Source organism: Mus caroli, chromosome 4, assembly GCF_900094665.2.
Source record: "Mus caroli chromosome 4, CAROLI_EIJ_v1.1, whole genome shotgun sequence".
NCBI lineage: Eukaryota > Metazoa > Chordata > Mammalia > Rodentia > Muridae > Mus > Mus caroli.
In genome coordinates, this window is record NC_034573.1 from 109780334 (window position 1) to 109804581 (window position 24248).

The window sequence follows — 24248 nt, forward strand, 5'->3', positions numbered from 1 at the left end:
TTTGTTTTTAAATGGATGTCTATGTATAGCTGGGGTGGGGTGTGCCGTGTGTGTATATGGCTAATGGAGTCAGAAGAGTGTGTGAGGTCTCCTGGAGCTGGAGGTACAGGTGGTTATGAGCAGCCTGATATGGGAGTTAGGAATGGAACTCGGGTCCCCCAACAGAGCAGCAAGCACCTGGGACTACTGACCCTCTCTCCAGCTCATCCACACTGATGGGTCTGTCCTGTGGTGGTGCTGAGTTCAGGCTGTCCCTAAGAAGGCTTTAGCTCAAAAAACCAAAAAAAACAAACAAACAAAAAAAAAAAAAACAAAAAAACAGGTGGCTTTAGGATGGACACATAAAACAGCAGGGGTGACTTTGTAAACCTCTTCCAAGTCTAATCTTCTGCAGGGTTTAGGATGACTTCCCAAACCTGGCCTGCCAGGCTGCTGCTTCAGTCTCCAGTCAGTGTCACCAGGATGGAAGAGCAGAAGGGCAAAGCAGGCCGCAGTCAGGACTGAAACTCTAGAGTTGATGCTCTCACCTAGCCAGGCCAAGGTCTCGTTTGCTGTTTTTTCAATCCCTCTTAGGCAACACTGCGGTTCCTAGGTCAGCCTGAAATCAGCGTGGCAGTACCCATGAAGACACAAAGAAAGACAAATGGCTCCTCTTGGAGAACGACTTGCTAGGAAGAAGGCCCCTCCTCCTCCAGTGTTTTGACTCAAAGGTGAAGGAAAGCACTGGCCGATCCTTGGAAACCAACTGACTGGGCATCAGTGGACCCCAGAAGATCCCACAGTTCTGTGGTTCCTTACCATCGAACTGAGAGCAAAATCAGCAGCTACATCATCAAGATCATCGTCCAAGTAGTTCATAATTCACCCAAAAACCCATAGCCCCCCCTCACCCCCACTCCCAGGGAAAGAATGTGGACAGGAGGTGGGTAGCGCTCAGGCCTTGGTCGTGAGGGCTGCTAGTCAGAGCCATACTCAGTGAGGCAGTCCCTGGAAGGTGGGTTCAGTGCATGGGGGCAAGGCCATGGGCTGGCTCAGCAGCTTGTCCATCATGCCGATTTTAGCATCTTGCTTCTCCACGTCTTCATATGGAGTCCACGACATGTCATGTTGCAGCTTGTAGGCACCAAGGAAGTCATGGGGACAGCCTGTTCCCCATTCCTAGAGGGCAAAGGAGCAAGTCCTCGTCAGGGTGAGAAGTGAAAAGGTTCCCTTCCTACTCGGGCCACAGACTTCTTGTGCTTCTCACCTCAGACCACTCAAACCATTGTTGGAAGTTACAATGCATGTCAGAAATAATGTCATTCAAGCTCACACCACTTTTTATCACCCCTGGGCTCACATCACCTCGTTTTTCTAGGACATGCTTACATACAAACTTGCCCAGAATTCCTCAAAAGCTGGAGTTGGTTTGGAGTTAGGAATGGATGTTCTTACCTCTGGAGAAATAATGGAGAAGTACTGCTGGCCGCTGGCCCGCTGGTAAAGATAGTAAATGTTGCCAGGTTTTTTCACCATATTACAAGCCGCATGGTGCAAGTCAGCATCTCGGCGAGCGTCCTCCAGCACCTGCCAGTCACACGGGTGTGACAACTGATGAGTCAGAGGTTATCGGGCCTCACCCACATCTCTCTAACCAAAGCATGCCAAAAACTTTAAGGCTCCTTCCCCAGCAGCAACAACTCACTATTGGGATCCAAATAGCTCTGAGGATGTGACAATTACAAAGGCTGCTACACTGGGAAAAGCCATTAAAGGGACAAGGTTTCTAAATGAGCGTGGCTGGCTTGGGATTTCCTATTTCAAGGACACTGCTTTTATAAAAGAGACCCTGCCTCCCTGTGATGGTTTGTATATCCTTGGACCAGGGAGTGGCACCATCTAAAGGTGTGGCCTTGTTGGAATAGGTGTGACCTGGTTGGAATGGGTGTGTCACTGTGGGTGTGGGTATAAGATCCTCACCNTAGTTGCCTGGAAGTNAGTCTTCCACTAGCAGCCTTTGGATGAAGACATNGAACTCTCAGCTCCTCCTGCNCCATGCCTGCCTGGATACTGCCATGCTCCCACCTTGATGATAATGGACTGAACCTCTGAACCTGTAAGCCAGCCCCAATTAAATGTTTTTTTATAAGACTTGCCTTGGTCATAGTGTCTGTTCACAGCAGTAAAACCCTAACTAATACACTCCCTTAAAAAAAAAAAAAAAAAACTTTATTCTGCCCTTTCTCCTAGCCAAGAAACAAAGCTCACTTCTCTTAACCTCTGTTTTGGGTCAGATGTTGCCCTTGAACCTCTAAACCTGTGGGCTAAATAAACATTATGGGGGGCTGGAGAGATGGCTCAGCAGGTAAGAGCACTTCCAGAGGCCCTGAGTCCAATCCCTAGCAACCACATGGTGGCTCACAACCATCTGTAATGGGATCCGATGCCCTCTTCTGACATGAAGATGTACTTGCAGATACACCAGTCATACATTAAATAAATCTTTTTTTAAAAAAACACACATCATAGGGTTAACCTGCCCCAGGTATTTCAGCATAGCAATGCAAAATAATTAACAAAAGCCTTTGGGCATATACCTTGCGTTTTATCCAAAATCTCTCCGTGCTCAGAACATATTAAAAGTAAACGTGGTGCCAAGCTTATAAGCAAGGTCAGCCAATCCTCCCAAGCACTGGGAAAGGAGAGCTGGCCGAACCAGCACTGGCCCTCCTCATACTTCATTCTTACCTTCCTGGCTTGTTCCTGCAAATGCTGGATTTGCTCAGCAATGACTGTCAGTTTGTTAGTAGCATTTGCTCGGATGAATTCATCAGCCTACAGAGGTAAGAGAACCAAACTGTGAGATGAAACAGCAAGAGGCCCCAGGGTCTCACGGGGATGCAATTCAAGGAGTAACGCCAACAGCTCTGCCTCTACGTAAAGCGGCCTTTCCATTCCACTGCCACGTAAATCCCCACCCACCCTCAAGCCCAGTGCAGGAGAAGCCCACACTTTAATGACCCCACACCCAGAATTAAAGGCTCCTTCATCTCTACTGCGCTTCACTCTCAACTCTAATCACATTGGGCTTTGGCGCTTCCACACCCTCATCTGCCATCAACTGTGTCCCCTCCTGCATCTGGCGTGTCCTTCCCTCAGTTCTCTGAGTGACCAAATCCTCTCACTTCCCATGCCTCTCATTTCATTTGGTTTTCCTCAGTGTGGAGCTCTGGCTGGCAGTTATGGAACCCAGGCTAGCCTCAAGCTTACAGTCTTCCTCCTCCTCTTCCCAGGTATGAAGATATTAGTGTGCACCACCACATCCAACCCATTTTCTATGTTTGAACATCGTTAAAATAATGAATTTTGCAAATGAAAATCAAGCCAGATGTGGTAGCGCATACCTTTAATCCCAGCACTCAAGAGGTAGAGGGAGGTGGATCTCTGTCAGTTAGAAGCCAGCCTTGTCTACAGCCAGGGCTACCTATATAGTGAAACAGTCTCAAACAAGAAAAAACAAAGTCAAAGCTGGGTGTGGTGGCGCATGCCTTTAATCCCAGCACTCAAGAGGCAGAGGCAGGCAGATTTCTGAGTTCGAGGCCAGGCTGGTCTAAAAAGTGAGTTCCAGGACAGCCAGGGGCTAAACAGAGAAACCCTGTCAAAAAAAGTCAAAAGATACTTGTGGGGCTGGGGAGATGGCTCAGTGGGTAAGAGCACTGACTACTCTTCTAAAAGTCCTGAGTTCAAATCCCAGCAACCACATGGTAGCTCACAACCACTCGTAATGAGATCTGACGCCCTCTTCTGGTGTGTCTGAAGACAGCTACAGTGTATCTATAATAGTAAGTAAATCTTTGAAAAAATAAAAGATACTTGTGATGGGCTATTAGACTATCAGCACCTGACAGTGTAGAAGTCTGATCATCACCTCAGTTGGATTGCCTACATCATACCTAAAGCTTCAACACACACATAATGAATTTTAAAAGGGGAGGGCAGCAACAGGTCATGGGTGGTCCTGTAGGCCATAATTTAAAAAAAAAAAAAAAAAGCATTTTGTTTTTAGGACAAGAAAATCCATATGGCTAATAAAGAGAGAAGGCAGTCTCCATATTTAAGGCAGGTTCATGATGGGAGTAACCTTATAATCTCCTCCCTTCCCCTTTCTTTTTCTAATAGCCATTTTTACTATATGTATACGAGTGTTTACATACATGTATTTATGTGTGCTGTGGGCTTTCTGCGTGCCTGAGGGGGCCAGAAGTTATCAGATCCCAGACTCAGAGTTACAGAGGATGGACACCATACTGTAGGGCTGGGTACTGAACCCAGGTCCTCACCAAGATGACCAAATATGGTGGTTTGAATAAGCTTGGCCCAGGGCATTATTAAGAGGGGTGGCCTTGTGGAGTCGGTGTGGCCTTGTTGGAGGAAGTGTGTCATTGTGGACCTGGGTTTTAAGACCCTTGTCCCAGCTGCCTGGAAGCCAGACTTCTCCCGTTTGCCTTTGGAACAAGATGGAGAACTCTCAGCTCCTCCTGCACCATGCCTGCCTGAACGCTGCTATGCTCCTGCCTTGATGATAATGAACCAAACCTCTGAACCTGTAAGCCAGCCCCAATTAAATGTTGTCCTTCTAAGAGTTGCCTTGGTCATAGTGCCTGTTCACAGTGGTAAAACCCTAACTAAGGCACCAGGCCATCTCTAATCCCTTTTCCCTTTAAGGAAAGGGAAACCATGCAAACCAGAGCCTAACTAAAAAGAAATGAAGGAAAGAGTACAGTTCTGAGAAGTTGTATTTATTGTATATGTATTCGTATGTGTACCCCACGTGTGCCTGGATCTGAGAAAGTCAGAAGAGAGGGGTCACTGAGTCACCTGGAGCTGCAGTTAGAAATGACTGTGAGCCACCAGGTAGGGTCTAGAAACCAAACCTGCATCCTCTGCAAGAGCAAGTTCTCTTAACCCCTGAGCCATCCGCCAGTCCCAAAGGGTACTCATAATTAGCAGGCACTGATCCTGGGCCCAAGCACTCCGAGAGCGTCTACATTAATAATGGCTTCTAACTCTCCAGAAACGATAACCTTCGTTAGGTGTTAAGACTCAAGCAGGCATGGTGACCTAAGGTTTTATAATAAATGGCAATTGAAGGGTCTGGACATAGTTAAACTTAATTCCAAAATCCACGTCTCAGTATGAAGCCTCCGAAAGCTTTCTGACTGCACATTAAGGGAGTCAGGAGACGGTCCTCTCTGCAAGTGTATTTCAGTATGTAGACGGTGAATGTGTTGATTTCATTAGTTTTCAAAGTTTTTAATTGTGTGTATATAGGTGTTTGCCTGCATGTGTGTATGTGCATCGTGTCCAAGCAATGCCCAAAGGGGCATCTGATCCCCTGGGGCTGGAGTTACAAATGGCTGTGAGTCTCAGTGTGAGTTCTGGTACCTAAACCTGGGTCACCAACAAGAGCAGTGAGTGCTCTTAACCACTGAACCATTTGCCCAGCTCTCAATTTGCTTTTAAAGTATTTTCTTCTTCGGCTTCTCAAAGATGGACTATTCTGGAGAACTGGAGGCAACAGAATAATATAACCTTTATATGTCACCAGTATAAAAGACTAAATAAAGTTGGGCTGGAGAGATGGCTCAGCAGTTCAGAGCACTGACTGCTCTTCCAGAGGTCCTGAGTTCAATTCCCAGCAACCACATGGTGGCTCACAACCATCTATAACAGGATCCAATGACTTCTCCTGGTGTCTCTGGAGAGAACGGCAGTGTGCTCACATATTTAAAATAAATAAATCTTAAAAAAACAAAAGAACAACAACAAAAAAAAAAACAACTGTGTTCTTCTCTCTCTGGCTGAGTCCACTACAGTCACTCCGAAACTCAGTGTTGATTGCCCAAGATTTTGTCCCTAGCTACCTCCCTCCAATAGCAGTCTGATTAAACAAACACGTGATAGTCTTCTAAGCCTATTTTTGCACCCACCTCTCTTTAAAAAAAAAAGTAAAGTTTTAATTAAAAGGGTTTTCCTAAACATTTGAATTTTTCTTAAATACTACAACAGACACATTTTTTATGTGAGGGATTTTTGGCATGTCAATCATTAATTTTCTTGATCAAAACAAACTCTTGAACACGATAACTGCCAAATAAGCTAGTTTATACAAGAGAAAGGGAACACTAGAAGCTTTTAAAGCAGCCAGGCTCTGACACTGTAAAAGATTCTACAGGGGAAGTCTTGCTAAGAGAAGGAAACTGGAGTCTCACTTGGCCCTATGAGCCTCTCCACCTCAAAGATCCCATTTTACAGATCCAGAGCTCCAGAGAGAAACAGTCAAAACTAATCTGTCAAAACTTCTACGGACTTTTCCATTATTTTGCATATCTCCTTTATTTTACCTATTATGGAAACCGATGTCTAAGCTCTGGACATAGGAATACTGACTGTATCCACTGAAATTCACCATGTGTGACAGCGACCCTTGTAATACCCAGCCTTTGGGAGGCTGAATTCAAAGCCAACCTGGGCTATACAGCAAATGAAACTACCTCCAATTTTATTGTGTGTGGTCTTTTTTTTTTCAATAGGAATTTTACCCTGTGCCTTTTTGCATGTTGTTTTTGGTAGTGCTAAGAATCAAATTCAGAAGCCGGGCGTGGTGGCGCATGCCTTTAATCCCAGCACTCGGGAGGCAGAGGCAGGTGGATTTCTGAGTTCGAGGCCAGCCTGGTCTACAAAGTGAGTTCCAGGACAGCCAGGGCTACACAGAGAAACCCTGTCTCGAAAAACCAAAAAAAAAAAAAAAAAGAATCAAATTCAGGGCTAGGCAACACTAAACTACAACCCCAGCAGGGTTTTTTTGTTTGTTTGTTTAAAGGAAAGAAAGAGCATATATTTAAGTTCCACAAGCTCTTGGGTAACAGATAAAGACCTTACGGGAAGCAGAATAAAATGTGACTATTTAAGAATTTGGTATAGAAGCCATACATTTAATCCCAGCGTAGGGTTTGGGGGGAGTGGGGGGAGGAAGGTGGATCTGTCAGTTCGAGGCCAGCCTAGTCTATAATATAGGGAGTTCCATGACAGCCAGAGCTATGTAGAAAGGCCCTGTCTCAAAACAAACAACAGAGGAATTGGGACAGAGTGATCCTCTTCGTGTAAAATGGAATGGTAATTTCAGTACTGCCGAGTTCACAGGCTGTCCCGAGCCCAAAGAGGCAGGGTAAAGTACGGAGATGGCTATTCCTCACCTTCTGCACCTGCTCGGCGAGCGCCACGAGGTCTAAGGGGTCCCCGACCCGGTGGGTGTGGTAGGGGCTCACCAGAGCCAGGCCGCCGGGGGTCGGGGTGAGCTCCACCAGGGCTCCTGCGACACACACCCGGAACACAGGCGTAAGTTGAAACCCTCAGCCTTCCGTGAGCCAGCAGGAAAGGGCCACCCGGCTGCGACCTCTTACCCCGGCAACTCAGTCCCACCTACCTCCAGGACCCGCCGCCTCCTTCGCCCCCAGATTTCCCGTACCACTTTCGTACCGGCCGGGAACCCCGGGGTCCGCCATAACAGCACCTCAGTCCCACCACCCGCAGGGAGCTCAGTCTAAAGCGCAGGCGCACAACAGCTTGTGGGCGGGGTTTTCTCGTTCTCCGTCCATTGAGCTGTGCGCATGAGATTAGAGGCGGGGCCTCACGAAGAGTAAGTGTTTGGATTGGTTGAAAGCAAGAGGCGGTACAAGTTTCCTTGCCACGAGCTTCTGGGCTTGGGGCGTGGCTCGTCTCTGGGCGTGGCTTCTGTGGGGGGCGGGACTCTGGAATGTGCCCCAGGCAAGCAGTCCCGTTAAGTGGAGGAGCAAGGCCATGGCGGTGAGCGAAAGGAGGCTGCTGGCCGCGATGCTAGCGGTCGCCGCAGCCGCCGCCTTGCGGGCTGCGGCGGAGTCTGAGCCGGGATGGGACGTGGCAGCCCCTGACCTGCTTTACGCAGAGGGGACCGCGGCCTACGCGCGCGGGGACTGGCCCGGGGTGGTCCTGAACATGGAGCGGGCGCTGCGCTCGCGGGCGGCCCTGCGTGCCCTCCGCCTGCGCTGCCGCACACGCTGTGCCACCGAACTGCCGTGGGCACCGGACCTGGATCTCGATCCCGACCCCAGCCTGAGCCAGGACCCGGGCGCCGCCGCCCTGCACGACCTGCGCTTCTTCGGAGCCGTGCTGCGCCGTGCCGCCTGCCTACGTCGCTGCCTCGGGCCGCCTTCTGCCCACATGCTGAGTGAAGAACTGGATCTGGAGTTCAACAAGCGGAGCCCGTACAACTACCTGCAGGTCGCTTATTTCAAGGTGCGACTGGTCCGGAGCCCGGCGGCCGGGAGCGACCTGGGGAACTTGGGGAGCAGAGCAGGGATGAGACGGCAGGGAGGCAAGGGACCTCTTGGCTGGGGAGCTCTTGGCGGACTTTGGGAGCTTCACCGGGTTCTTATGGGCAGATGCTAACCCTAAAGGTCCAGTCAGTAGTGACAGCTCAAGCCAAGAAAAACCTGACCTTTTTCTTTTGGGAAGGCCTCCTAGAGGGAACCGAGGCGGCTGCTTGGGTCTCCCAGCAGTACTTTATTGCAAGTGCCCAAGTGCTTCTGCAACTCTTCCTTCCGGTTCGTTCTCCAATCATGCTTTCCCTGCTCCCTAATCCAACAGCAGCGCTCTTTCAGAACGTGGGATTGCCACGTCGCCAGCAGGGGCTGCCTGGCTCCGCCCTGTGGAGGACCCTCTGGCTAGTATTTTTGGGTTTTTTGTCTTTAAGAAAATGACTGTCTTTTGGGATGCCACAGCGATTTAAGGCCAAGTCAATAAGCGGGCTTGGAACGCCAGCCTTGTCTGCCCGTGATGACTGGCAACATATATTTCCAGGACTCAGTTAAAGCACTTTACGTTTGTTTATTGCCTCATTTGCCCTGATACAGTATCCTTATTAAATGTTATTAGTCCCATGTTAGGGGGATGGGCTGCTCATGCAGACTACATAGCTACAACAGTTTTACAGACCTTTCAGTTCTACCTAAAGAGAGACTTAGAGGCTCGTGGGGACCTCAGATTTCTGCTTTGTCCCCTCGGTTCCTTCTGGTTACTGGTAAGCGTGCTGGGCTGACTGGGTTCTTACTGATTAGGTCATGCCACTTAATAGCACTACTTAAAATTCGTTGCCATTTATTGAGCACATACTACATTCCAGTTCTTGGACAGGTGGTTAAAATGATTGCTCCTTTGTTTTTCCTTGTGTCACTGCTAGGAGTCACCGTACTAAGGGCTAACAAAAAAGGTTATGTAGCTAAGTTAGGACTGGGGGAGACAAAGGAGGGAACCTCCAGCTTTGCCTCAGTTAAATTAGGCCTGAGGGAGAGGAGCCACTGAAGAATGGTTATTCCCCAGAGAGGGCAAAGTGGAGCTAGAGTGTGACATATCTGGGGCCATGGGGTAGTCCCGTCCATGACTCCTGTGTGGGGCGACTGGGAGTGACTAAGGAGTTTAGTGAGGCTTCTGCACACCTCAGGCAGCCATCACCAGACCTCGTTTTCAGAATGTTAATTCTAGAAGGAGAAATTGGTGGTGGTGAAAACGGGAGAATTAGGAGCCCAGTCCACCAGAGGAAGCTAGGTGCCAGTGCTCAGAGGGAAGAAAGGAAGGGCTGGGGGTGCGTAGCAGAGGAAGCAGGAGTAGTCCTGAGGTGCTCAGGAGTGCAAGCTGGGCATTTTGGCACAGTGCTCTACAGCAGCCCTGGGATGCTGCTATTCTGTATTCTCACCACCACGGTGCCGTTAGCTGCCCTTTCTGCAGCATTCCTGGGTAGTTGCAGCTTTAGTCACTATGTTTAGTCAGCTCAGTCACTACCTTTCAATCGGTCTTTGTTGGATTGCTTGTTTGTTTTATTTTGTTTTGAGACAAAGTCTCACCTATAATCCCAGCATTGGATCTGAGACAGGAGGATTGAGAGTTTGAGACTGACTTACATAGCAATACCCCATATCAGTGTACACACAAACACACCCGAACACACACATACACACAAAGAAACCAACCAAGCAAGCAAACAGAAAAGAGTGTGTATGTGAATGTATTCTTTTACTTCATCTATAGATAAACAAGCTGGAGAAAGCCGTGGCCGCGGCACACACCTTCTTTGTGGGCAATCCTGAGCACATGGAGATGCGGCAGAATCTCGACTATTACCAAACCATGTCTGGGGTGAAGGAGGCGGACTTCAGGGATCTCGAGGCCAAGCCCCATATGGTGAAAAGACATCCCCTACTGTGTGTGTGAGAGAGAGAGAGAGAGAGAGCTGCTGTGTAATTCTGTACTGTGTAGTCCAGGCTGGCCCCAAGTCTTCCATATTTCTTTTTTCTTTTTTAAAGATTTTATTTATGTTATGTATGTGAGTACACTGTCGCTGTCTTCAGACTCACCAGAAGAGGGCATTGGATCCCATTACAGATGGTTGTGAGCCACCATGTGGTTGCTGGGAATTGAACTCAGGACTTCTGGAAGAGCAGTCAGTGCTCTTAACCTCTCAGCCATCTCTCCAGCCCCCATACTTCATTTTTTAGCCTAATTTAATATCATATTCTATGTGTATTTTCAGGACCTTTTTGACCTAACATTTGAACAGCATTTTTAATAAAGAACTTGTGTTCTTGATCATTTTAATAGTTTATGAATCAGAACATTGGAGAGCCTAGGAATATACTCATTGGTAGGACATGTGCTTAGCATGCACACGGCTCTGGGTTCGTATTCAGCAACAGCAACAACAAAAATAGTGTATGTGTCCATACATAACATTCATGTATACATACAAATATGAGGACACTATCAGAACAGCAGCACTCATACACATTACACACGCTAAGCACGCTACTAGTACCAGAGGACTTTTAAAATAAACTTGCGTTGGCTGTGCATGGTGGCATAAACCTGTAATCCTAGTTTCAGGGAGTCAGAGCAAAGCACAGCAGGAGTTCAAGGTCATCCCCAGATAGTTAGGAGTTTGATACCTTCCTGAACCGTTGGAGATGTGAGACATTGCTTCAAGGGAGATAGGGGTGGGTTGTGATTTATTTTTAGTTTATGTATATTTGTGGTGTGGGGGGGGCGCAGGTGGGGAATTTATGTGAGTGCCCAGGGAGGCCAGAAGAGGAAATCAGAACCCCTGGAGCTGTAGTCACAGGCCTTTGTGAGCCACTTGGTGTGAAAGCTGGAAACTAAACTCAAGTCTTCTGGAAGTACAAGTTGCTAATTATTTGAGCCATCTTTCTGTAGCCCAGGTCATCTAAAGATAAAGCCTACAGAAAGATAAGCCCTACAGAAACCTATAAACATTATAGCGAGTGAGCTCTTCTTCCTACATTAAGAGTTAAGCCTTGTGAATTCCAAGGGTACTTGGTAGCCCGTTTACTATCGGCCTTTATTATGTAGGAGCATCCAGGACCCCCTGTCCATCTGTAACTTAGGAGTTATCACTTAGGAATCATCACTCCATGATAGTGGCTTAGGGCAAGGTGAGGGGCTCCTCTGGAGCCTGTTTTGAGTACGCCTTCCCTCCAGTAGCATGAGTTTCGGCTGGGGGTGCGACTCTACTCAGAGGAGAAGCCACAGGAAGCTGTGCCCCACCTGGAGGCGGCACTGCAAGAGTACTTTGTGGCCGATGAGGAGTGCCGTGCCCTCTGTGAAGGGCCCTATGACTACGACGGCTACAACTACCTAGACTACAGCGCTGACCTCTTCCAGGCCATCACAGGTGGGTGCCATTCAGGGTGTGGCCTGACCAAGCCTCAGAGGACTTTGAGGTCAAAGTCCTGACAATGCACACAAATACCATGCAACTTCATCCCCCAATTTTTCTTAAACATTTGTTTATTTTATGTATATGAATACACTGAAGCCATCTTCAGACACACCAGAAGAGGGCATTGGATCCCATTATAGATGGTTGTGAGCCACCATGTGGTTGCTGGGAATTGAACTCAGGACTTCAGGAAGAACAGTCAGTGCTCTTAACCACCGAGCCATCTCTCCAGCTCTTCAAATTTTTTTTAAGTCTAGAACTCTAACTAAAAATTACCTTTTCAGGGCTGGGGAGATGGTTCAGTGGGTAAGGTGCTTGCTGCACAAGCAAAAGGACCTGGGTTCAAATCCTAACACCCAGGGCCCTGGCCTTAAGCACCCACATAAAAGCTGAGCATGGTGGCACTCACCTGTAATCCCCTTGCTAGAGCTTGTCTCATCATATGGGTGAGCTTGAGGGTACAGAGCCTATCTCAGAAACATAATGAAGAATGATGGAAAAAGATGCTGACATCACCTGGCTCCTATACTCCTATACACACGTGTTCACACATGCCACACACTTGCACACACATGCACAAATGCATGCACATATCCTCCACACAGAGATCACTTTCCACTTCAACTTTCCTATGTTAGCCAGAATTTGAATCCCAAATATGACTGTATTAGCCAGGCAGTGGTGGCACACACCTTTAATCCCAGCACTCAGGAGGCAGAGGCAGTCGGATCTATGAGTTTGAGGCCAGCCTGGTCTACAGAGTGAGTTCCAGGACAGCCAGGCTACACAGAGAAACCCTGTCTCAGAAAACAAAACCAACCAAACAAAAGACCTCACTGTTCCTCATCTCTGATTCCTTTCAGATCATTACGTCCAGGTCCTCAGCTGTAAGCAGAACTGTGTCACCGAGCTGGCATCCCACCCAAGTAGGGAAAAGCCTTTTGAAGACTTCCTCCCTTCACACTATAATTACCTACAGTTTGCCTACTACAACAGTAAGACCTGCTTTCTCTCTTCTCTCCGATGCCTCAACTAAAGCGTAGCCAGCCAGGCAGGGTTGTGACCACTCCACTTCTTCAGCATGTCTAGCAGCTATGTCTGTGGGAGACAACATGCCCAGTGATTCCTAGGTGTTTTGTCACAAGCCTGTGGCCCAGGTAGCCAATTTCTACTGCCCAGAAGGGAGGAACAGGGGAGTCTAGGGCCTCTTTCTTTTGTCCCTTTTTGTTCATTTATAATCTAAATTTGCATTTGAATTAAAATGAATCGCACAGCAAGGCTGTACTACTGTTGACACTAGCTCACAGGGCAGGCCCAGTCTTCCTCCAGGGGTAAAGGGACTAAAAATATCCAGAAAAACAAACCCTCAGCAAATCAGCAGTTGTTTACTGGGTACCTACTGGGTACCAGCCAGGATAGCACATCCAAGAGTACATGGTGTGTGTACGTGTCGAGTTAATGAGCTCCTTCTGTCTAGGAGGCTCTCAGCTATTATAATCTTCCTCTTCTAGAAAGTCCTGTTGTGTCCAAAGCAAATACTACTTTGTCCTGTCATTGTGGCCTCGAGGCTTCTCTGAAACCAGATGCTAGTGGCTGCTGGTGTCTGGGATTATACCCTTCCCTCACAGCCCTTTGCTTTTCTTCCTTTGCAGTTGGGAACTATACACAAGCTATTGAATGTGCCAAGACCTACCTCCTCTTCTTTCCCAATGATGAGGTGATGCGCCAGAACCTGGCTTATTACACAGCCATGCTTGGAGAAGAAGAGGCCAGCTCCATCAGCCCCAGGGAGGTGAGAGACTGGCTTCTGGCTTAACCCAATCAGAAGGAAGATGAGTGCTCCTGGGGTGGGGTGGGGCGGGTCTTGGACTCAGCTTGTCACTCAAGGTGGGAAGGAGTACCAGGAGTTTGTAGAATATGGCAGAGCCAAATCCTCTAGAGTTCAATGTATATTCTTTGGATTGGCACACAGATTTCTCTGCCCTGATTGGCACCCAAGCTAGATGCTGGATGCCATTTGCCCAAAGGCAGTGCTCTTTCCTTCATAATGGGTCTGTTTTGCCCACACCTGCTTTCTGTTTCTGTTTTAGTCCCAGAGTGCATTTCTCCTTGTCATTGTCTGCTTTCTTCAATTACTCAGCATTATCTACATCTCTAGAATGAGGAGAAAACCTACGTACAGACTTCAACTCTGAGGGTCAAGCCACAGTTCCTCCCACATAGCTCTGGAATTGAGTCTCTAAAGAAAATAATCCCACTGTCAGCCCCTCCCAGCTGAGACTGGCGTTCTTGTAGTTATCCTTCTTGGCCACTAGATGGCGGCCATCTAGCTTTAAGAAGGCCCTTCCAGTCTTTGTCTTGCTGGGTTGATACTTTTTCCCTTCCCTAGGATCCTATTTAGGAGCCTCTCAGAAGGGAAGGAATGTACTCGGGTGAGCACATTTACCTAGAAATCTCCCCCAGGAAGAACTCTCCTCCAGGCGAGAGTAGCTAATACTGGTTTGCGCCCCAGGCCAGGCCACTCACCCCTCTGGATAGCATGTGTGGCTTGGTTTCTGGCATTTGGAGCAGGAAGCCAATCAGTTAAACTCCTTCCTCATGGGTGACTGAGGTAGCCGATGGGGTGGACTCCTTTAACGTGTTCCTCCTTGAACTGCTTCCACTTTAGCACTGTCTCTTTCTCTCTTCCTTCTGCTGCTTGGATCCTAGTAGGGGACCCAGGGAAAAGATGTGACCTTGGAAGGGACTCAGTTTCCCAGCTCTGGGTAAGCCCCACCCCTGAGCACACATGCAATGCCAGAGTGCTTAAGCTTAGCTATTCTTTAGCTGCCCGCCTTCAGGGACGGATCGAGTCCAGCCATTCTGAAGGGTGGCAGGTGGCCAAGTAGAAAGAACATGGGCTCAAGGGCCCCAAAACCCAGGTAGGATCGCTCTCAATCCTACTGCTCCTAAGGGTCTTTAAGATGAAGTTCACAGTCTCCGCCCATGAGCTTCCACTCAGGGAACAGAGGCAGAAGAATCACAAGTTCAAGGTTATGTAGTGAGACCTGGTCTCAAAATTAGAATGGCAGCTGGCTCAGTGGGTAAAGGCATTTGCTGCCGAGCCTGGTGACCTGAGTTTGATCTCTGGCCCCTCACAGTACAAGGAAGAAACTGACAAATTGTCCTCTGACCTCCTCACTTATGTCACAGTGCCCCCTCACACACACACACACACACACACACACACACACACACGCACACACGCATACACACACACACACACACACAAAGAACAAATAGAATAAAAAAATCTAATTTTAAAAAAGGTATTTGCCACATAAGCTTGTGACCTGAGTTCAACCTACAGAACCCACAAAAGGATGGATGTAAACAACAGACTCCACAAAGTCGTCCCCTGCCCTCCACACATGCGTAGTGGAGGTCACACGCTCCACAACACACCAAGTAAATAAATAAAATATAACAAGAAGAAGAGAGGGCTCAAGACACAATTCACAGCCTGGTCTACAGAGTGAGTTCCAGGATAGCCAGGGCTGCACAGAGAAACCCTGTCTCAAAAAAAAAAAAAAAAAGACACAATTCAGTTGGTAGATTAGTAGAGAGCCTTGCCTGGTATGCCTAAAGCCCTGGGTTCAATGTCAAGGACTTCAAAAGCAAAAATGAACTCTTCCCATTTTCAGGATCATCAGTTCTTCCATTTCAGAGATCCACTGGGGTCTACTTTCCTTCAGTGAGGCTGACTTATGCTGCCCTCAGGAGTCTTCTTAAGCATAGAGGGGAGACCTTTGGCCAAACTGGGCAACACAGCACCTGTGACTGGGAGAAGGCACCTCAGTCCCGTAGGGCAATGCAGAATGCCAGGGAGGGCCACCCTAGGGCTGAAGGGTAAGGGCTAAGTTCTAGGAGACTCTTTGTTTCCTCAGAATGCCCAGGAATACCGACGTCGAAGCCTGTTGGAGAAGGAACTGCTTTTCTTCGCTTATGACATTTTCGGAATTCCCTTTGTGGATCCGGTGAGCCAGAGCAGGAGCTGCAGGGAGGGCGAGAGGGGGACACTGGGAGCTGAGGGCGTACACGCTGCAGAACTCTGGGGGAGACGCTGTCCAAGGCCGAGCCAAGCATGGGTGCGTGGGCCCTGAGGACGGGAGACAAAGTGGACAGTGAAAGGCGGTCCTGAGCCATTAAAAGTAATGGTCCCAAGAGCCCACCCCATCTCAGGCAGTGAGGCAGGTCACACACAGATACCTGAAAGATCAACTCTCTTGCTTGTTTCCTGACCTACCTTAGGACTCATGGACTCCAGAAGAGGTGATTCCCAAGAGACTTCAGGAGAAACAGAAGTGAGAAATCCCATGGTTGGGTCGGGCTAGCGAAGCACTTCAGGCTTCCTGCACCCAGGCAGATGGGAGCCTAGCCAGGGGTGGGGGGGTCCAGTGTGGGACACTGGGATAGGAGCCAGGGCTGACCCCAGCAGTCTTCAGTGCTGTCATGCTCACAGGTCGGAACGCGAAACTGCAGTCCGCATCTCCCAGGAGATTGGCAACCTTATGAAGGAGATCGAGACCCTCGTGGAGGAAAAGACCAAGGAGTCCTTGGATGTGAGCCGACTGACACGGGAAGGTGAGGCAGCAGCGGGTGGCATGCCTGCCCACGTTCACCAGGTGGCAGCACCCACAAGGCATTGCTCAGCCCATTCTCTACCAGCTTCTGCTTGGGTAGCAGATGCTGGGACTTCCTCCACATGCAACACACTAAGGAGCTGTCATTCAGACAGCCCTGAGAATGGGCCATTGGCTAAGAAGTACTATCCCCATGTCACAGTTAGACTAGCATAGTCACAGTAAGTATGGATAGCGTAAGTCCCCTGCCTCCCCCTCCAAATGCTCTTCTGACAGCTCACGCTGTTATCAGGAGCCGGAACCTTCCTGTCTTCTCTGCTCCGTTTGCTGCACTCCTGGCCCACAGTGATGGCTGCTCTCTTCTCTCCTCCTCTCCTGCCTTTCCCTTTCCCATTGCCTTTGGTTCTCATAGGCTCAAACCCCTCCTGTCTGTCCTCATTCTTTCCCATCCAGATAGCAGCCTGTCTTCCAAACACGGGGACCATACATGCATTCTCAATAGTTAACCGTCCTCTATGCACTTGCTCTGTGTGTCCATGCATGCATTCTCAATAGTTAACCGTCCTCTATGCACCTGCTTTGTGTGTGTAGCCCCCATGTCTCTGCATCAGGTGGGATGGGCTGTTTCTGGTCCCCTGAGCCTGCCGTTGGCCCACAGGTCATTGTCCATGCTTGTCCCACTCCTGATGTACTTTGTATCATCTCTGTCCTTAACCACAGCCCCGAGAGACCTTACAGAGCCTCCTATAGCCTCCCTCCTCCTCTGAGTTTCTGAGGGTGCTTCAATGTGTCTCACCCTGGCTATTGTCTGACTGTGGGGAAAGGCTCTCTGGGGCTCTCTGACTATGGGGAATGGTGTTAGGCCCTCTCTGCTGCATCACTCAAAGGTCTCAGCATGTAAATGGGGTTGAGCCGGGTCTCTAATGTGGCCCAGCAGACACCTTACAACTACAGGCAGAACGAACGTTGCCCTTTGCCCTTCTAGACTGAACTGAACAGGGACAGTGTGTAGCAAGTTTGTCCAGCACTGCTCTGTTTTCAGAAGTCGATTTCTATTTTTCTTGCTTCTCTTCACATCTGAGAGGTAGGTTAGGCAGATTACAAGATTACAAGATTGTTCTTGTACATAGTATGACAATGACAATGCCATGGGCGGCATTTTTGAGCATTCACTCACTATGAGCCAAACACTATACTGAGGGTTTAGCCTTATTTGTTGTTCTCATTAATCTGTTGTCAAATTTATAAGGTTAACAGTAATTGATTAAAAATCAAGGCTGGTCCAGGCAGTGGTGGCGCACGCCTTTAATCCCAGCACTCTGGAGGCAGAGTCAGGCGGATTTCTGAGTTCGAGGCCAGCCTGGTCTACAAAGTGAGTTCCAGGACAGCCAGGGCTACACAAAGAAACTCTGTCTCGAAAAACAAACAAACAAACAAATAAGCAAACAAATCAAGGCTGGGTGTGGTGGTTCTTGCTCTTAATCCCCGCAGAGGCTAGCAGACCTCTTGAGTTTGAGGCCAGCCTGGTCTACCAGTGAGATTTTATCTCAGAGAAAAGAGGGGGCAAAAGGAAGGTCTGAAGAGATGGCTCAACAGTAAGAGCGTTGTCTGCTCTCCCAGAAGCCGTGGGTTTGAATCCCAGCACCCACTTGGTGGCTTCCAACTGTAACTTTAGTCTGAGGCTATCTAGTCTCTTCTTCTGACCTGCTTGGGCACCAGGCACCTACATGGTACACAATATACATGCAGGCAAAACACCCACACAAATAAAATTTTTAAATTTTATTATTTATTTATTTATTTATTTTGGTTTTTCGAGGTAGAGTTTCTCTGTGTAGCCCTGGCTGTCCAGGAACTAACTCTGTAGACCAGGCTGGCCTTGAACTCAAGAGATCCGCCTGCCTCTGCCTCCTGAGTGATAGGATTAAAGGTGTGCACCACCACTGCCCATCTAAAATAAAATAGTTTTTAAAAAATTAGTATAACTCAGAGTGGTTAGGTCACACAGTAAGTGGAGGACTTGGGGGATCAAGCCCAGTCCTTTGATTCTGGGGTTCATGTTTGAGAATGTGTGTAGCTCTTTACTCCAGGATCCAGCAGCTGTCCGATGGCAGAGTGAGGCCTTGGATGTGGACTTGCATCCCTTTGGAAGCCTCTGAGTAGGAATGCCTCTGGAATGCCTGATCTGCCCTAGGACCTGGCCCATCTTGCCCTTGATTTTCAGGTGGTCCCCTGCTGTATGAAGGCATCAGTCTCACCATGAATTCCAAAGTCTTGAATGGCTCCCAGCGGGTGGTGATGGATGGTGTGATCTCTGAGGATGAGTGCCAGGAGCTGCAGAGACTGACCAATGTGAGGAACCCTGTCACTGTACCTTTTCCCCACTCTGCATACCAAGCGCCTCCTTGGTACAGCGGTCCCTGCTGCCCTTGGTTGAGCCCATTCACACACCCATGGGCACACACCCATGCGCGCACACACACGCACACACACACACACACACACACACGCACACACACGCGCGCGCACACACACACACACACACACACACACACGCACGCACGCACGCACGCAACTGCGGCTTTGTCTTTTCTTTTGGGTCCATTAGGCGGCAGCAACTTCGGGAGATGGCTACCGAGGTCAGACCTCCCCACACACCCCAAATGAAAAGTTCTATGGTGTCACTGTCCTCAAAGCTCTCAAGGTAAAACCCAAAATCCGTCTTGGTTCTCTGCAGCACGGAGCAGGGAGAATCTGCCAGCCAGGGAGGAAGAGGACTCTCCAGCTCTGGGGAGGAGCTGGGAGTGGGGGATAGAGAGGGAGAAGTGTCTCACTGCTGACAGACATTCCAGCTGCCAACGAGTGAGGATAAGCTACGCAGGGAGGTTTCCTGGTAAATCTTGGCTGTTAAAGCAGGCGCAATAAAAATGAGGCAACCGAGATGGGAGGGATCCCCAGGTGTGGGGGCTGGCTGTGAGTCGGGGCTGATCCCAGAGGGCTGTGTTCCTAAGCAGGGTACAGGAAAACTGTAAAGGAGAAAGGAGAGGAGACTGTGTGGTGTGGGGGACGGGGACCGCTCCTTCATCAGTGGGATGGGAGGTGCTTTCAGTGTGCGGCCTTGTACCTCAGTGTCCTGGGCAGCCATAGAGGAGTCAGGGCAGCTAACCACCAGTCTTCTTTGCAGCTTGGGCAGGAAGGAAAAGTTCCTCTGCAGAGTGCCCGCATGTACTACAACGTGACAGAGAAGGTGCGGCGTGTCATGGAGTCCTACTTCCGCCTGGACACGCCCCTCTACTTCTCTTATTCCCACCTCGTGTGCCGCACTGCAATAGAAGGTGGGCCTTATCACCCCGCAGTTTCTCGGGAGCAGGCTGTGCCCTGGCGCTATACTGGACAATGAGGACATGGGCTGGGACATCAGTGCAAGTGTGTTGGCTGCATCCCAGCATGTTGAATGTGGCATGGGGGGNGGGGGGGGGGGGAATGCAGGCAACCACCCAGGGGTCAGGAGGCCTCCCGCGGAGCAGTGAGAGCGTTACAGGATAAATGTGTTTGTGGAGCTGAGAGCAGCAAGAAACCTTGCAAGCTGGAGAGACCAGTTCTAAAGGAACAGAAGCCCCCGGGGGAGCTGAGAACACTGCCAGTGTACAGAGAGCCACTTTCTGGAGCTTGTACTGTGTCCTTTAACTCGGTCCCTGGCTCTTGCTCTGTGCTGCAAGCCCTCTCAGTAACTGTTAGATACCAGCTATGTGTGGGAGGGAGTGCATTTGAAGTCAGACAAACAGAGGTACAAGGCCTTGTTCCTTCTCCCTGATATCCCCTTGGCGCTCACAGCCCTGAGCAGGGGTGAGCAGAGGCACGGTCAGGCTGCCAGCCGCTCATTTTTGTGGCCCAAAGCCAACTCTGTCCTGCCGTAGTGTTCAAAAGACTCTGGCTCTGACACTTCCTTGGAAGGTGGCAGGCGCTGGAAAGCTTCTCTCTCCCTCAGGGTGTTTAAAAGTGCTAAGAAAATCTGGACACACCAAAGGAATGTGTCAGGCACTTGACTGTGTGCCACAGAGCCTCCAAGTGAAGTGTGCTGGCATGAGGAGGAGGCATGAGCAGACAGTGAAGGACTTGGCAGGCCCTTCCTTTTAAAAGATGAACTTGGCAGCTGCGTGCTGAGAGATTGGGAACAGGTGGATCAGGCTAGAGGCATGGAAGCAATGGTCAGCAATGACCAAGGTGGGTGAGGATGAAGGCTCGAGATCTAGAAGGGCCAAGGAAGCAGAGGTGCTGCAGGAGAGGTGGAGAGGAAGATGGGTGGGAGCTGGTGACTGGCTGGACCCGACGAAGTGAGGCGGCATCTGCCATTCCCACACAGCGTGCCAAGGTTTACACTGGAGGAAGGTGTGATCTGCTGGCATTTACAGTAATCCTGTCCCTTCTCTTTCTGTGTCCCCTCCCTGTGTGGTTCCCCACCTATCCCCACTCACAGAGCCCCACTTCACTGGCTGTGGTTCGATGCTTCTGTTACCCGCCCCACCCCTCCTGCAGGCCTGCTGGAGAATGGAATCAATGGATGCCCCCTACCCCCAGCCTCACTGCTGACCTCTGTGATCCTTCCTATTTCAGAAAGTCTCTAGCTCCACAGGGTGATGGCGCTCAGCCCAGGATCTGCCTTGTTGACACCTGTGAGCTGCATCCTGTTCACCCCCAAAACTTGCCTTAATCTCTAATTTGTGGCTTAACCAAAGAGTCCTCCCAGCCAGAACATGACAGTTCCATAGTTTCACATACATTTAGGGACACACTGTGTTTCCTGTATATTCTACTCTAACGTGAATTATCTTGGCCACAGAGTCACAGGCTGAGAGGAAGGACAGTAGCCACCCCGTCCACGTGGATAACTGCATCCTGAATGCCGAAGCCCTCGTGTGTATCAAGGAGCCCCCAGCCTACACGTTCCGGGACTACAGGTGAATGCAGCAGTGTGGTGCCTGGGCACTGCGCAGCTCTGGGTTTGCCTTGGAAGCTTCTCAGTGCCCTGCACTCTGCCTCCTTGCCCTCACACATGTGCACACACAGGCAGAGAGGCAAGCAGTCCTCAGAAGCCCGTTCCTCACCCTAGACCCCACATAAGAAGATAGACGGTAGGGAGACCCTTAGGAAGGGAGTGGGTAGGAGGCATGGCTGGGTTTGACACAAAGGTATACTAGCTAGGGTGTGGTGGAGTCTCCAAAGAGGGGTGGGAGACCCTGCAAGCTGTTCATGGCTTCAGAGACGCTTCAGGTCTCCAGCTGCTAGTTGAAAGTACACCGAGGAAGTAAGCCATGTCTGGATGCCTGCCTTTCTAGCGCCATCCTTTACCTCAATGGGGACTTCGATGGAGGAAACTTTTACTTCACAGAACTAGATGCCAAGACTGTGACGGTGAGTGCTCCCCTGTCCTCATCCCTGGGGACAGAAACCTTGCTCTCTGGAGCTGATGGCCCCAGAGGACAGTAGACAGAATGACTTACTGGGCTTCCTCCCCACCCCAGCCCACCCCTACCAACCCCCAGCCTGTCTCCTGTCCCTGGGCCAGGGGCTTTGGGATATGATAGCTCTCCTCTGACTGCCCTTTGGGTCTTTGTCCTAATGATCCATTGCTCTTCTAAGGCTTTCCCCCATTTCCCCTCCCCGCCCACAGGCAGAGGTGCAGCCCCAGTGTGGAAGGGCTGTGGGATTCTCTTCTGGCACCGAGAACCCACATGGAGTGAAGGCTGTCACCAGGGGGCAGCGCTGTGCCATTGCCCTGTGGTTCACGCTGGATCCTCGGCACAGTGAGAGAGTAAGGGCTGTTGGGAGGGCCACTTGTGTTTCCGTGAGACTCCCCACCCAGGCACTCCCTGCAGTCATTGCCCGCCCACCCTCCCTGGGCCTTTCTTTTCACGTGGAAGTGGGAGAGGGTGGGGCTTGATGTGGAGTTCTTGGTTCACGCCTGCTGGGAAGGAGGCAGTCCCAGAGCCCCTGTGGTAACACTACCATTGTTCTCTTGGAAGCAGCAGCTAAGGGGGTGAGGGGGCCTTGCCAGAGGCCCTCTGAGAAGAATTTGCCTTTGCAGGACAGGGTGCAGGCAGATGACCTGGTGAAGATGCTGTTCAGCCCAGAAGAGGTGGACCTCCCCCAGGAACAGCCCCTGCCTGGCCAGCAGGGCTCGCCAGAACCTGGAGAAGAGTCTCTGTCAGACAGAGGGTCGCTGCACAAGGATGAGCTATGACAACAGCTAGGTCACAGTTAGGTGTCCTTGGACTCATGAGGGTGACTCAGTCCTTTAGCCTGGACTTCCCGGCCCCTCAAGGCTGCAGAGTAAGAGGCGCTTCTGTTGGCCCCCCAGCCAGAGGATCCTGCCCACAGCCTTCTGCATGGTGCTACTGTTCTTGGAGTGGGCATAGCAGGACACACTCTTCTCTGGGCTTGGCTGAAGGCTCAGGATGCAGGCCCAGAACCACCCTGGGGCCTATGTAGGCAGCTGCCGTCAGCAGCGTGATATATTTAAGTGTCTGTAGAGACAACCAAAGAATAAATGATGTGTGGTTTTTTTCACTTAGTGGTTTGTTCCAAGAGAGAAAATGTTTCCATTCTTCCCCGGACGCTGAGCTTGGAAGCAGCTCCTCTAGGTAGTGTGACGTGGCGCATGCCACATGGGAATTCCTCTGTAGCCTCAGGCCAAATAACTCAGGTACCTTGGCATCTTGGTCCTCACTGCCTACCTTCTGTGGGAACTGGGTGTCCCAGATACAGCACCCAGGATGGCAGCACGTCATCAGCTTTAAAGCTTTCAACATCTAGATTGTCACTAATCCTCTTCTGGCAGAGAGCAACAGTCAGCACTGCTCTGGCAGGGCAGCCGCAGGCTTCCTGCTCGGCTGGCTGGCCGCAGAGCCCGCACCTGACTGGAGATTCAGCTCCTCCAGCCACATAGCTGGCACGAAGTCCACCCCCTTCAGCACTCCTGAGATGCTGTTGTACGGAGTTATAGGAACCTGCGGCTAAGTAGTCATTGGTCAGTCAAACTATTTATTTAGTGAGCACCAGCTTGTTGCTGGGAATATGAGAGGGAGCAAAGCAAACCTGGGCCTCTCAGAGCTTGTATTATATAGGGGATACATAATAAATGTGTAAATATGTATGTCTGTGGTTTGTGTATCTCTAAGCCTTTGATGTACAAAAATCAAGTCAGGGCCCCGAGGCAGAAGAAACAGCAAGGGACAGGGAGAGGGACTTCAGCACTCAAGAGCCCTTGTAGGATGCCCTTGGCATCCTGGTCCCCATATCAGATGACTTATAACCTACCTGTAACTCCAGCTCCAGGGGATCCGATGCCCTCCTTTGGGACCAGCACATGGCATACACATATACAAATAAAAACATCTTTTTTATTTAAAAAAGGGGGGGGGAGAACAGCTTCTGCCTGGGTGGAGTGCACCAGGAAGACAAGATCTGAAGGGCCCAGCAGGGTTTTGATCTTGGAGCATCAACATGTGACTAACATTAAAAGCCTCCTTGGACAGGGCAGTGGTAACCCATGCCTTTAATCCCAACACTCTGGGAGGCAGAGACAGGCCAGCCTGGTCTACAAAGTGAGTTCCAGGACAGCCAGAGTTACACAGAGAAACCCTGTCTTGAAAAACACAAGACAAAATAAAACTCTCCTTGGGCAATACATGGAGAATAATCTGTTGGGCCAGGAACAGAGACAGACAACCAAAGAGGTGCTGTTGAATGATCAGAGGCAAAGGAAGAGGGCCTAGGGCCTGGGCCAGGGTCAAAGCAGTGCCAACAGGAGGTTGTCATAA

General features: G+C 49.9%; 2 protein-coding genes across 3 annotated transcripts; one reads left to right on the plus strand and one right to left on the minus strand.

Annotated features, from left to right (window-relative positions):
• Positions 1–838: 838 nt before the first annotated feature.
• Positions 839–7585, minus strand: C4H1orf50 (chromosome 4 C1orf50 homolog). 2 transcript variants are annotated; one of them, XM_021159497.2, is made up of 5 exons: positions 7466–7585; positions 7236–7351; positions 2728–2814; positions 1435–1566; positions 839–1158 (listed from the first exon to the last, which is right to left on the minus strand). In XM_021159497.2, the coding sequence occupies exons 1-5, from the start codon at positions 7542–7544 to the stop codon at positions 973–975; spliced, it is 600 nt and encodes a 199-aa protein (XP_021015156.1). In that variant the 5' UTR covers positions 7545–7585; the 3' UTR covers positions 839–972. The 2 variants fall into 2 exon arrangements, with proteins under 2 accessions (XP_021015156.1, XP_021015157.1); XM_021159498.1 differs by having other exon boundaries at positions 7508–7581.
• A 204-nt stretch (positions 7586–7789) lies between these two features.
• Positions 7790–23581, plus strand: P3h1 (prolyl 3-hydroxylase 1). The gene is made up of 15 exons (XM_021159496.2): positions 7790–8313; positions 10102–10254; positions 11569–11758; positions 12670–12801; positions 13459–13598; positions 15733–15822; positions 16097–16149; positions 16308–16429; positions 18653–18780; positions 19037–19132; positions 19613–19763; positions 21269–21386; positions 21765–21840; positions 22100–22240; positions 22514–23581. Exons 1-15 carry the CDS (start codon positions 7840–7842, stop codon positions 22667–22669), a joined length of 2220 nt encoding a protein of 739 aa, XP_021015155.1. The 5' UTR covers positions 7790–7839; the 3' UTR covers positions 22670–23581.
• Positions 23582–24248: the final 667 nt, after the last annotated feature.